At 36.9% G+C, this 14,697-nt stretch overlaps 1 protein-coding gene and 1 pseudogene across 1 annotated transcript in view; one reads left to right on the plus strand and one right to left on the minus strand.

Moving 5' to 3' along the window:
* The window catches only part of FAM83B (family with sequence similarity 83 member B), a 90,706-nt gene extending 78,293 nt beyond the window's left edge, over positions 1-12,413 (plus strand). The window contains exon 5 of the mRNA XM_058734293.1: positions 5,884-12,413. Coding sequence (XP_058590276.1) covers positions 5,884-8,185 — 2,302 coding nt within the window. The 3' untranslated portion in view covers positions 8,186-12,413. The remainder of the gene's footprint in view (positions 1-5,883) is intronic.
* Positions 12,414-13,725: 1,312 nt separating this feature from the next.
* LOC131513451 (transmembrane protein 258-like) lies at positions 13,726-13,953 on the minus strand (annotated as a pseudogene).
* Between the last annotated feature and the right edge of the window lie 744 nt (positions 13,954-14,697).

The raw sequence follows: 14,697 nt of genomic DNA on the forward strand, positions 1-14,697 counted from the left end.
AGTTGTTTAACTTGGTTCCACTTAGGTTTGCTCCGCTGTAAAGGATAATCCTCGAGCCTATCTCACCTTCTTGTCATGAGAATTAAATGAGTTAATGCATCCGTAACCCCTAAAGTCAGCTATTATTTTAGGTATATTTTAGCCACTACTACCTGGTAACTTTCCCTTTAAGCTCAGAGACCTTTTTTTGAAAGTGCTGTTTGTAGTTCTAAAGGAAAACTTGTTAAGAGCAGAAATTAACAACCAGTGCTTGAAATTAATGAGTCCCTTTAAAGACTCATTATATGTGTATGTATTTGTTCAGACCCACTTGGTTTTACAGGGTTTTTAATTGAAATTTTAATTAAAATTAGGAGTTCGCTTGACTTCTAGAATGGTATTTATTAATCTCACCATAATGAATGCTTTCTGTTTTTATTATTTAACTTGACTTTTAAGATTACCTTGAACCATAAATTCACCTTAACTTTGTTTTGCTACCACTAGGCATTAATAGGTGCTGTATATTGAGATGACAATGGCTAAACTACTTTCGAATTGATATTGGGAAAAGCAAACAAACCACAGGAACAAAAACCCTTTATCTTTCTATGTACATCATAAGCCAGAGGCAGAATTTAAGTTACTATTTATGGAAGTGAGGATCGAATGCCTAGTACTGCAGATGATAAAAATTCACCCAAACTCTTATCTAACAACTCTACTTTCCTTATTAGTCCATGTTAATTTTAAATACACTTCTTGAAAAAAATATGGTTGTCAGCCCCTTTTTTTTTTTTTTTTTTCTTTTCTTCTTTCTACTAATTATCTTGGACCTTTCCTGTTAACAGTATTCTAACAGGATCTGGTGGAATAATTATGAACCAGTCTTCATAGAAACTGGTTAAAAATTTAATTATTTTTGGTGAAAACCAGTCTTTGTCTCATATTCCAATATCACCATCATTTTCCTTATAGCCCAAATCAAAATGCCACTGTCTTTAGTTCAAAATTCTTTGCCCTAAAACGTCTTCCTATTCTAAACTGCAAGCATTTATTTCCAGAGAGGCCTGATGTCAGCACTAACCACAGTCACACATTGTGTGACGGTTCAGTCGTGATGACAGTTTTATCGCAAAAACAGGACAAGTGTTTTGGTCTCTCATGATACTAACATTGATGAGATAAAACACATATACTTTTTATCAATGTGTGCAAATTGAATTGTGAATTGGATGCCCTTGTTTGAAATTGTCGTATGAAATCTGGACATATTTAGTAAAGTATTGTCTACAAATTTGACTGGGAGAGAATTTTATAAGCATTTTTTTAAATCTTGCTGTCTCTATAAAAGCTACTTTCACAAGACAAGTTTCACCGAAGTTGTTGGCTTCCAGGTGCCATCTCTGGTCAGACTTGAAGATTGTCACGTTGAGAGATCCATGCTACAGCCAGCAGCATGTCACTGCTTTCACTCCGTAGACTTCCCTGTGTGATCCCCAGCCAGGAACTCAGAGTTTTTGAGCCTCTTTTTAATAAGTAAATTCATAATCACATTCCCAACTGCAGGAGTGTGACAGTGGGTCTGGGGGGAATGGGAGTAGTAAGTTCACTTTATTTTTTATCTAGGTAAATATGTGCACACTTTTTTAAAAATCAAATATTACTAAAAGATATGTAATACAAAAGTTTTTGTTCTCCATGTCTCTCCCTTGCTGGATCCTGATCTCCAGGTGCAATTATTTAATTCTTTGAGCTGGTTCTTCCCATACTTACTCCATTCTCTTACATAATGTGATTATACTGTGAATGCTCAATCTATCACTTTTAGGTATTATGTCTTGACTCTATCGTATGATGATTGAAGGGTTATATTTCTATTCACCCATATCCACTTTCCCTCCTGCTTGCCATTCACCCCGTACAGTTTTATCAAAATTGTTTGCTAAGTAAGAAGTCTCAATTTACATTACTAAAGTTGTGTCAGAATTGATCGCTGATGAGCCATAGAGTCATTTGTGATATGCTTCCTTTTTTATAACAAAGTTAATAATGACCATTTGGTTTTGGTTTTATTCATTGTCTTTGCTTTCTGTTTATCTATTGCTATGTTTTTTCCAGTTGATTCTGAAGATTTCTTAGCACATGAACAACTTTTCCAAATGCTCAGTTACTGCCAACAGTTTGTCATGTCCACTCTGGACTGGCAGATCTTTAACCTGAAACACTGCTGGGGTTCTGCAATTTCCCATATTCCTGGGCAGTTTGAGCCACAATTTCTTGTATCCCATCTTAATCCTATTTTTCCTTCTTTTTTGTTTCTAAGTCATAGTTTTTTCTCTCATTTGCTCAAGAATACTTTCCGTCAGCATGGAATTTTTTTTTTAAGTCCAGAAATTTATAATTTTAGGTGGTTAATGACTTAACTAGAGATGGAACTCTAAGCTGAATCATTTTTCTTTCAAATTTGAGACATTGACTGGCAATCAAACATGCTGTTGAGAAGTCTCAAACCGTTATTATTCTTTTTATGTAATTTTTTTTTCTCCTTTCTAGAAACGTCTAAGGTTTCTCTTCTATTCCCTGCTATTCTCAAATTTGTTATGTTTCTAGATCTAGGTCTTTTTTATTTATTGTTCTAAGCGATCCAAGTACTCATGTCTTTCAATTCTGAAACAATTTCTCATATATTCTTTGCTCATTTCTTCTCCTCAGTTGCCTCTATTGTCTGTCTCTCTGGAATTCTTATTAACTGGATATCTGCTCCCATTGTTTTTTTTATTTTTTTCCCCTATGATTTTCTATCTGGGAGTGGATAGAATTGTAATGTCTGGGGGATTTTCTCAATTGTTCATTCTAACACATCTATTATAACTTAATTTTTTTTTTTTTTTTTTTTTTTTTTTTTTTTTTTTTTTTGCTATAGGGGCACCTGGGTGGCTCAGTCAGTTAAGTGTCCGACTTCGGCCCAGGTCATGATCTCATGGTTTATGGGTTCCAGCCCTGAATCAGGCTCCATGCTGACAGCTCAGAGCCTGGAGCCTGGTTTGGATTCTGTGTCTCCTCTCTCGGCTCCTCCCCTGCTTGTGCTCACTCTCTGTCTCTCTCTCTCAAAAATAAATAAACATTGAAAAAAAATTTTGCTATCAAATATTTTGAATATCTGCAAATTGCACCATTTTCAAAGTATCCTTTGTGTGTTGTTTTTTTTTAATAGATGCATGATCTTCTCTATTGCTTTGAAGACACTGATTATAGTTTTTATGTGTCTATGTTTTTATACATATTCTTATTTGTGCATTTTCTGTTTTCTCCATTTGTCTTTCTTCAGTTTGTTTTGGTCTCTGTTTTGCATCTAAGTTTTTAAGCTTTATAAGGAATCTTCTAAACTTTCATTAAATGTCTGCTGATCTTTTGCTACGTATTGATAAGGGACTCAAATGCTTATTGGAAATCGCATGGGAAATCCTTATCAACTGTTGGGTTTACAGGAGGGTGATTGGCTGGGGTTCTCACATTTTATAGGAAGTTCCCTGAAGGTCAGTAAAACAGTTCTTTTATTTGGGGCTATTCAGTGTTTCCAGAGAATAATCTTCAAATTGAGTATATACCCTTGAGTGCCTTCCTTTTACATGCAGTGATATCACAATATTGTTTTCTGATTTACCAAACCTGGAAAACTTTTCCAGTTGTAACATATTCCCCAGTACCATTACCTTGTCAGTTTCCTAAGCTCAACAGGTGGAGGTTATTTTTATTTCACAAACTATACACATCCTTTAGGACATGCAGATATTCTGGTTCTCTCTTCTTGTTACTGGCTCAACATTTTTACTCTTTATTCCAATTTCTGTACTGGCTTAGGCTCTTATCACCTTATGTCAATTCTTTTACTCATCACAGTAAATGCAGTCCCTCATCCTTCACATCTGTGTTACAAAGAGCTACCGGGAAAAAAATCAGTCCTCAAACATCTTTTTATTTTAATTGATCCGAATTTGGAAATAAATCCTGTACAAACTCTCTGCTTTGCTTTCCAGATTTTCCCCCTTTGCTCATCAGTCTGTAATAAAACTTCTTTACTTCAGCTAAATAGAATTTGTTTTCTCTGTTCAACCAAAATAGGGCCATTCTTGCTTCCTTTCTTTTCGTGTATGTTTCTTCTTCCACACAAACTGTTCCATGCCTTTCGTGCTTGAACTTCAGGGTTATCTGGCCTCTTTCAGAATACAGCCAAAACCCTGCTTGTCTCTGGGGCTTTTCTCATAGGTGATAGCTGACTATTCATACCTTTACTTGCTCTTTCGCACAAATTTTGTATTCATATCTGCAGTGGGGTTGAAAATTCCTTTAATCATTCACATTGTGTCACTTATTTTAAGTCAGCCTGGTGGCCCGCACATCTGCACAAAAAGAGCACCCGGTAAATGATTCTTCTCATACCATGCTTTCAATAAGCATACTAGACAAAACTGAGTATATCAGAATAGTAAGATTCTTAAGTTGTACACTCTTTATGATATTTTGTATATTTTAAATTCTTACTCTACACATTCTCTTAGTATTTTCATCTGCCTTTGCTATTGTGTCCCCTCTATAAACAGTAAGCTCATTCATTGTAGAGAATGTCTCTGTCTCCTTTTTCCTTTATTAACCCCTGTTATATCATGTACAGTATTTGATATATAGCATACTAGAGATTCCTTTTTTAGCTCAGTGACTCTCTGTTACATTATCTAAATTTTTACATGTCAGATTTATATTTTTATATGAAATTCCAACTGTCATTTTTAAATTGTAGAAATTCCACAAAGTATTATAAAGTAGTTACAAACATTAACTTCCTAGAAATTGTATTTTATATTAAAGGATCTCACTTGGCATCCCAAAGCCCTGGCTTCCCAAAGTATACTTACTAAGTAGGCCACAGAGATAAAATGCATGTATTAGCAAAGGCCTATCTTGCATTTTAACATTCTAGAACTATAAGGAATGGTAGGATTATGCTAGCAATTTGGACATGAGGAAACTGAGGCCCAAGCTCATGTGGGTGGATAGCTCAGCAGAAGCCAGGTCTCTCAACTTTCCTACTGATACTGGCTTGCCTGCATTCTGTCAGGATGCTCTATATAAAATACAATGTTTTTTATTCCATAACATCTTAGTAGGCAATGATGCAAAATGTACAGCAGGCTTTTCTTTGGACTTGTAGAAAGTAATGTCAAAAATTATGGGTAGTTTCAAAGCCAGGACTTGAATTGCTTTGTTATTTAAAATATGAATGGGGGCTGGCACCTGGGTGGCTCATTTCGCACCTGACTTTGGCTCAGGTCATGATCTTGAAGTTTATGAGTTCAAGCCCCACATCGGGCTCTGTGCTGACAGCTCAGAGCCTGGAGCCTGCTTTGGATTCTGTGTCTCCCTCTCTCTTTGCCCTTCCCCTGCTCACACTCTGTCTAACTCTCTCAAAAATATACATTAAAAAATGTTTAGGGGCACCTGGGTGGCTCAGTTGGTTGGGCGTCTAACTTTGGCTCAGGTCATGATCTCATGGTTTGTGAGTTCAGGCCCTGCGCTGGGCTCTGTGCTGACAGAGCCTGCTTTGGCTTCTGTGTCTTCTTCTCTCTCTGCCCCTCCCCACTCATGCTCTGTATCTCTCTTCTTCAGATATAAATAAACATTAAGAACATTTTTTAAAAATTAATTATGAAATGGGGGAGTAGGGAGTTCCAGGGACTGCAAGCAAGTAACGATTGAAGATGTTCTAAATTGTCGTAGCTGAGGAAAACAAGCAAAAAATACTCTTGTTGACATTAAATGACAAATTTTGCTTAGTGGATTTATATATTGTCCTTAATCTTTTAACAGCAAAATTAAAATTTTCCCATTTTGATTCTTTTCCAGCTACATGTGGTCGTTTGAGAAAGCTCACCTCAGCATGGTTCAAATAATCACAGGACAACTTGTTGAGTCTTTTGATGAAGAATTCAGAACTCTTTATGCCAGATCCTGTGTCCCCAGTCCATTCGCCCAGGAAGAATCAGCAAGGGTGAAGCATGGCAAATCACTCTGGGAGAATGGCACCTACCAGCGTTCAGTTTCTTCACTAGCTTCTGTTTCCAGCCAAAGAAACCTTTTTGGCAGACAGGATAAAATTCACAAACTAGACTCTAGTTACTTCAAAAACAGAGGGATATACACTCTAAATGAACATGACAAATATAGCATAAGAAATCATGGCTACAAGCCTCATTTTATTCCAAATTTTAATGGTCCAAGTACAGTCCGTCAGTATCAATCCAGTCAAATAAATGAAAATTGGAAGAGGCATAGTTATGCTGGAGAACAGCCAGAAACAACACCATACCTGCTGCTTAACAGAGCTCTGAATCGAAACATCAATCCTCCAGGTAATTGGAAAAAGCCTTCGGATAGTCTGAGTGTGGCGTCCTCATCACGAGGCGGCTATGCAGGTCACCGTAATACACCTGCCCAGAGTTTTGCTGATCGGCTTGCCCAGAGAAAAACAACAAATCTCGCAGAAAGGAACTCAAATGTGCGGCGGTCTTTTAACGGGACAGATAATCATATTCGATTTTTGCAACAACGAATGCCAACCCTTGAACATACCACAAAGTCGTTCTTGCGTAACTGGAGAATCGAATCCTACTTAAATGATCATTCAGAAGCTGCACCTGATTCAAATGGATCGGCTCTAGGTGACCGGTTTGAGGGCTACGAAAGTTCTGAAAATTTGAAAGCCAACGCCCTTTATACTCATTCTCGGCTTCGTTCCTCTTTTGTGTTTAAACCCACTTTACCTGAGCAGCAGGAAGTTAACAGTTGTACAACCGGCTCCTCAAATTCAACTGTCGTCGGTTCCCAGGGAAGCGACACACCTAAGGAGGTCCTGGACACCCCTACAAGTGTACAGCATGTGACAGACAAGCCCTTGCCGGAATCAACTCCGAAGCTCCCGTTGCAGTCGGAGGCACCCAAAATGCACACCTTGCAAGTTCCCGAAAACCACTCAGCTGTCTTACATCAAACTACAAATGGCCATCCAGAGTCAAACAACTATTTATATACATCCTTGTGTGTAAATAAGCAGACAGAAAATCCAAAGAATCAACAAAATGAGAATCTGCTCAAAAGGCGAAGTTTTCCATTCTTTGACCACTCAAAAGCCAATTTAGATCATGGACACAGTAAGCATTATGTATATAGTACACTCACCAGGAGTCGAGTTAGACAACCAGAAAAACCCAAAGAGGATTTGCTGAAAAGTTCTAAGAGCATGCACAATGTGACTCAGAGCGCGGAAGAGGACAGGGAGGTCATCAAGAGAGACCCTCCGAGTGGCACTACCACCAAGTCAATTTCCATTGCTGCTTTGCTTGAAATGAATAAAGATGAACCTAGCAAAGAACTGACTTCAAAAAAGGAAGTTAAAGGTTCGCCAAGTTTTTTGAAAAAGGGGTCTCAGAAGTTAAGGTCATTACTTAGCCTTACCCCAGAAAAGAAAGAAAATCTATCCAAAAATAAAGCACCTGCCTTTTATAGAATGTGTAGCAGTTCTGACACGTTAGTTTCTGAGGCTGAAGAGAATCAAAAACCAAAGAAGTCAGAGCCAAAAATTGATTCATCTCCCAGAAGAAAGCGTTCTTCCTCATCAAACTCTCAAGGCAGTATTCACAAGAGTAAGGAAGATGTAACAGTTAGCCCATCCCAGGGGATCAGTTCTCCATCCGAGGAAGGTAGTAAAACAATACCTTCTTCAGGTCCAGTTGAGAACAAGTTCTTGGAAAGGGCAGGTGATGCTTCTGCCCCTAGATTTAACACTGAACAGATCCAATACCGAGATTCAAAGGAGATTAATACAGTTCTTGCTCCTGAAAGAAAACCAGCTTCTTCTCCAAGACCAAAGCCCAATGAGCTTCTAAGATCTCATTCAACCGACAGGCGTGTTTACAGTCGTTTTGAGCCATTTTATAAGATTGAAAGCTCTATTCAGCCTGCAAGCAACCTGCCAAATACTGGTGTGCATCGCCCAGAAATAAAATCCACAACTGTGGGCAATAGTTATGGCAGGTCCAGCCCACTGCTTAATTACAATACTGGTGTATATCACTCATACCAGCCAAATGAAAACAAGTTCCGAGGATTTATGCAGAAGTTTGGAAACTTCATACACAAAAATAAGTGAAATACTGTAACTTCAAATAGTTTTAAAAATACAAATGACTGTAACTATAAATATTTGTCCAAAGAACCCTGTGGATGGTTTTTGTAACATGCCAATAGATTTCTATAGGGACAGAGTTTGGGGGTATGATGTAAATGTTTACCAGTGTACTAATGTATACAGTAAAGTTCTGTGTGATAAAGTTAGTTGTACTTAATTGCAGTGTAGATGGAATGTCTCTATACACATGACTTTTAAATGGTAGTGGTAAAAAAAAATGTAATTGTTTTCTTCGGACTGAAGATCTTCTTAGGTCTCAAAATAGAAACTTTAGTGGAGAGATGGTGTATGGATTTTAAGCATTCATTCTAAAGCCTTTCCCTTGAAAAAAGGATCATTATACTCTCAATGGCCCTTTATAATATATCTTTATGGGTTCTCATATCTTCACATTATGAGAAAATAGGACAAAGCCTTTTTGGGTTTTAATTATCTTTAAATTCTACAGGGTAACTTGTTATATTTTATTAGTGTTTTATTAATTTTCCTGTGGAACATATGCAACTGGTTGGGCAGCAGCAGTACAATTTAAGTTATGTAGCTCAGCACATCTTTCATTTTAACTGAGGTGTTTGCAGACTCTCAGCCTCATATAGTACATGGTAGGAATTTCTTTTCCTAATTTTTTGAAAACCATCCAGGTTGTCTTTCTTTCCACTCTGGACCAAGGGAGCCTATATGCCACTCACCAGTCAGCTGCTGAACTTTTGTAACCATTCCTTCTTTGAAACTTAGAGCAAGCAATAGATATTTGGGAAACTTGAATTGTAAACTTCTGCCTAAATTTTTATCTTGGATTAGTATGGCAATGCTTAGTGTTTTGCTTACAAAAATCCATGATCTTTTTTACGCTGTGCCAAATACAATATGACTGTGTACTGTTTTCATAAAAGTTCTGTGATGAAACTGAGAATTGGTATCTGGCCCATTTCTTCCATGACAGTCGAGCCTGGTTGAAAGTTTTAAATCTTTCGATATCTTAATCTGATGATGATATTTACATCAGAAGATACCCTTTGCCTTTCTTAGAGTAATGAAATTAAAGGCCCACATCCATTAAAGAGATTTAACTTGACTTTACTTCATCCACAAAGTACAGAATTCAAGAAACAATGGATCATTTGAGAAGTGTGAAGTGTTTCTATAAGACTTTAAATATATTATTTAACAGCTTCTGAGCTGCAGTGTGGCCAGTATGTTGTTTTAAAAATTCAAGACTAAGTTAAATAATGTCTATGTCATTAAATTAAAAGAACAGCCTTAAAATGTCAGCCATTAAAATAATTGTCCATAGTATTAAAATACCATGATAAGAACATGACAAGAGAAAACATGACAGTAGGGAAAATAAAACCTAACATTTATTGAGCACTTTTATAGAACCTATAGTTCCCACAACAATTATTTTGCGGTACCTTTGTCCTCATTATTTGTAGGTGATGATTGAGGTGATAAATGAGAGGTAAGGCCCCTAACTCACACAGTTAAAAGGTAATGGTGCTAAAGTGTCTAACATGCAGTCATATCCCTCCCAAATGTGTTCAATATTGGCCTCACCTGAACTATTGAGAATCAAATGAGAGAATGTTTATATTTTCTGATTCAACAGTAATCCGCTAAGAAAGGTTTACTTGAATTCCACTGGACAACAAGGACACGCAGGGGCTTAAAATAATCATAGTAGGTGAGATAGGGAATGAAATTGACATTAATTTCCGATTGTAACTTAGCCGGCCAGGTTTAATTGCTAGGCCACCATTTTGATCTTGTGCTGGTTAACCTGTGACAACAAAAAGAAGGAAAAGGAACTATAAGTGAATTTAACCTGTGTTTGTGCTAGGGAAAGCAGTCCATTGGGTTAGGAAGCTGGGCAGGGAATGGAACTCAATGTTAAATATATGATCCCCTTAACTCTTGACAATGGCCCTGTGAAGTACGTACATCCTTTTTTGCAAATGAGAAAACTAGTCCTCAGAGAAGTTACAAAATCTTCCAAGAGTTGCGTGGCTCTGAATTGGTATAACTGGGTTTAAACACAAAAGCCTGTAGTTTTAATACCTTTTTTTTTTCCTTTTTGAGAGAGAGTGACCAGGGGAGGGATACAAGGGGGAGTTGGCCAGAGGACCGAAGCTGGGTCTATGCTGACAGCGGCAAGCCCGATGTGGGGCTCGAACTCATGAACTGCAAGATCATGAACTGAGCCAAAGTCGGACGTTCAACCAACTGAGCCACCTAGGTGCCCCCTGTAGGTTTGGTACTATACCTTACCATACCTTGTTGGCTTCTACTCCACCATGATTGAGGAACCTTTCCTGAAAGTTGTCTCTCTCCTTTGCTCTATCTTTACAAATTGTAGAAATATACCAGTAACTGTACAGCAATACCATTTTAGAAACACAAATCCAGAATATAAACTCAGTTTAACATTATTCATAAAAGTGGGTTTTAAGACTCATAATCTTATTGTTATAAGAGTCCCATTGTTTTGGAAAGCTGTGTAATAGATTGGAAATTTAGCACAGTTCCTAATAAATTAATATCATAAAAATAAAATTGAGAAGGAAAGTTATTTTTCTTTCTTGAAAAATAATAACAGGAAAAGTAGCCAGTTGCATTTACAAAAATACTGTTGTATTTACAAAAATTTTGCATTTTTTAAATGACCTTTGGAATGTGCATTTCCTTATAATCAGACAAATTCAGTTGCAATGAAAAAAACCTAATTGCTAGTGGGTTAGTTTTCAGAATCCTCTGGCAATTGTATAATCTTCATATATTAGTATAAAATTATTAAAAATCATTAGAATTGGAGTCCAGTGAATGAAACAGATTTTTCATTTTGCTCTTAGAAAAAGTCATTTTTGTAATTATGAACCATGGTCCTTTACCCACTCACCAAAGGCAGAACCCATAGCTAACCAAACCAAATTGACTTTAATATTACCCATTCTTTGTCTCTTAGATGGGGCAAGGGGATAATGGGCTAAGGGGATAATGGGCTAATTGTCTTTAGGCAGCTCTGAAATTGGAGTCCCTAGAATGTAGAGCAAGATAACTTTGAAGCTGAAATTGCATAGACTAGTTTTAATCATGTTTAATTACAAGCAAAAGCTTGTTGCTTTTGCTTTTTTGTACAGCCACTGCCATCATTTCTGGAAGCATAGATAGCTTTTAAATAGTCCCTGAATCGCTCCTCTCCCTAGTGGAATTGAGAAGTGCAGGGTGCTTTATTTCATCTACCTGTGACAAGTAGCTTGGGCTTTTGCACAGATTTATATTCTTCTACCTTTTTTTTCCCCTTTTATTTATTTATTTTTTCCTCCAGAAACATCTGTATTTCAGAATCTATACTTTCCAAAGTTTCTGTGGCTGAGAAATTCCTCAGGGTTAAGACTGAGTAAGCACGTAATACTTCAGATAATTTACTCAAGAGTTTAAGTTTTAAACAGACACTATCCAACTTTATGGATATAATCATTTCAAGCAAAACACTTTTTCTCCCCATATCAATATTGATGGAAAGATAATGGCACTTAGATGTACTTTCATATTACAGTTTGGTAAGGCAGTTTTTACTCTCTACATCGTACATTAGTTTGTACGCAGAAACTCAAAAAGATAGGTACAATTTCAAGGTAGTTTTGGGCAGATGTCTTCAGAATAGTTGAAGTGCCTACATCCTGAACATGCTGGTATCTCTCTACTATTATGATTGGGATTAGCCACATTTCTAATGTGGTGTGTTGAGTGATGGGTATATGTTGGCAGTCTACTTTTTATGGAAGCAAATGACCTTGTCTAACCAAGACGACATCTAGTGTGATCCAGATAAGCAAGGAAGAAGTTGAACTCTGGCTACATTCAACTTTAACTTTACTCCAGATTATCCAGTTATTCAACTCTTATTCCACAGATACTTGTCTTTCGTGAATATCTGTTAACTCAATGTGACTGGCCAAGTGGTGTAAAGAAGAGTCTTTGTTTCACATTAACTACATGTGATACTGTTTGAAAAAAAGTTTGTCTTAATAGTCACTTTGGTTCTAGAATACTTAAAATTAAAAGGATGAAATTATAAACCAAAGAGTCAATTTTTGTATACATAAATGTTATCAAAGAAGTATTCTTCCAAATTAGCCTGGTTTTAGATCTAATAAATAAATATTAACTAATTTTGTACAAACATCAATATACTGTATGTTGTTTGTTTTTTATCTTCAGATATATATGCATTTCTCCATTTAAGCACACGTTTTCACTTAGCTTTATATCATGAATTTAAATTTATGCACATTTTAATGTTTATGAATTTTGAAATAATATCTTAAACACTTTAGGTTTTATTTTTGATTAGCAATTATATTTCATACAATAATTTATCCATATTTGATATCCAGTGACAATACTCTCCCTTAAGCACAATATCATATACATTCATTCTCTATTTCTATTTCTACTGGAATATATAGTTATTTTAAATAACTTGGCACTTTGAAAAATAGAGGAAATTTTGTTAAAAAATTGATAGCTGACCTTTGTATAATGTTACAGCATTTAGCTTGTGTAAAATATTCTTAAGGTGCATTTGTACTAGATCAATTAGTGACATTAAATAATCTAGAGTCTGAAAGTTATTTAAAACTCAAAATGCATTTTTTTTCTAGAAAAAAATGCCCTTTATATCACAGATTAAGATGCAGTCAAATACTGTGTATTGGGAATTAAGTAGTGTTGTTTTAAAGGCAAATGTAAGTATGTCTAATTTAAGTAGGTAAGTATAGGGGCGCCTGGGTGGCGCAGTCGGTTACGCGTCCGACTTCAGCCAGGTCACGATCTCGCGGTCCGTGAGTTCGAGCCCCGCGTCAGGCTCTGGGCTGATGGCTCGGAGCCTGGAGCCTGTTTCCGATTCTGTGTCTCCCTCTCTCTCTGCCCCTCCCCCGTTCATGCTCTGTCTCTCTCTGTCCCAAAAATAAATAAAAAACGTTGGAAAAAAATCCTTCTCATTAAGTAGGTAAGTATAATTTTAAGGAAAAATCTTGAATTTTTCTCCATTTACCATAAATATAGATGTTTAACAAAAACCTAGTTCAATGGAATGATAAGGAAAATAGATAAGGTTTTACTTTTGTGACCATACTAAGACCAACCTGAGGTAATTGGACTAAAGATGAAAGGGGACTGAAAGGAGTAAACGTGTGCCCTGTCTGTGGGAAAGAATTACATGAGGTGAAATTACCTGAGCTGAAAGCATTGAGAGACTGAAGCAAGAGATATAGAGATGAAAACTCCTCTGAGTTAACAAAATGCAACATGCCAAATGAGACATTTCTCCCATAATAATCTATTTCAACAATCTGCCTTTTTTGTTTGTTTTTTGATGGTCACACGTATGCCTTTATTCTGAACAGCATATAGGACACTTCCAGCAGTAGTAAAAAAAATAATAATAATTTACAAAAGTGAGAATTTGGTGAAGTCTTCTGGTTGGAACCCTTGGGAGCTCATATGTAGATGACAACCCAGAGCAGCAAGAAGCAGGACTCCAAAGCCCATGAAGAGCGAGGCAACCTAGGAGATGAGGAGATCTTTGCTGATACCCCGACTGTACTTGGTACCTCATAAACAAAGAACTAAGCACGAAGAAATCCAAATGGCCAACAGCACCACAGTCAGATGGGGGAAGACAGCCAGCTTCACTGGGCTGGTTTACTCACAGCCTCAAGATCCATTTTGCTAGGCACAGGGTAATCCACTCCTCTGCCACTGGAATCCAATCTGGCTCATTTTAACACACATACTGGGAACCTACTTTGTTCCAAGTATTCAGGTTGTAGTAGAACATTGATGTAAGGGAAAAAAAGAGAATGTCTGGATAATCAGATGCTGCTGCAAATTTTCATGAGTGTTTTAAGAATAGCCCAAACTAACAGCAAAAATGTGTATCTTACCCAAAGTCTGTCCTAATTTGTGCCTTGATGTACTCCTAGTGTCTAGCAAAGTGCACAGAAGAGTTGCCTGATAAATAGTCTGTGTATGCATTCTATCATTTCCTTAACTGTAGTTAGATAAATCCGTACATTAAAATGTACATATTATAGGTATCTAAATAGCCATTTGTACTAAAAAATATGGATGGATAAATGCAGCAGGAGTCCTAGCTTGAATTTCAGCCACATTTACCCTACAATCTGGACATCTTTACAGGTCCAACAGATCCGTTTTCTGAGGATACATATATTGGAAGAAAAGGAAACCCCTGATGAAGAATTCATTCTGAAGGAAAATGGAGTAGAGCTGCTCAAATTCAGCTCAGAGAAACTTGGCGCACAAGGGAAGGAAGTGGTGACCATATGTAAAGTCATTCAGATTGTCTAGCAATGTCAGTCATCTATGTGGGACTGCAACAGAAGAGTGACTTCCCTAAAATCTCCACGGATGGTACATGGAGAGTCCAGTGTCAGGGTCGCTGCCAT

This window comes from Neofelis nebulosa, chromosome 6 (assembly GCF_028018385.1).
Source record: "Neofelis nebulosa isolate mNeoNeb1 chromosome 6, mNeoNeb1.pri, whole genome shotgun sequence".
Classification (NCBI taxonomy): domain Eukaryota; kingdom Metazoa; phylum Chordata; class Mammalia; order Carnivora; family Felidae; genus Neofelis; species Neofelis nebulosa.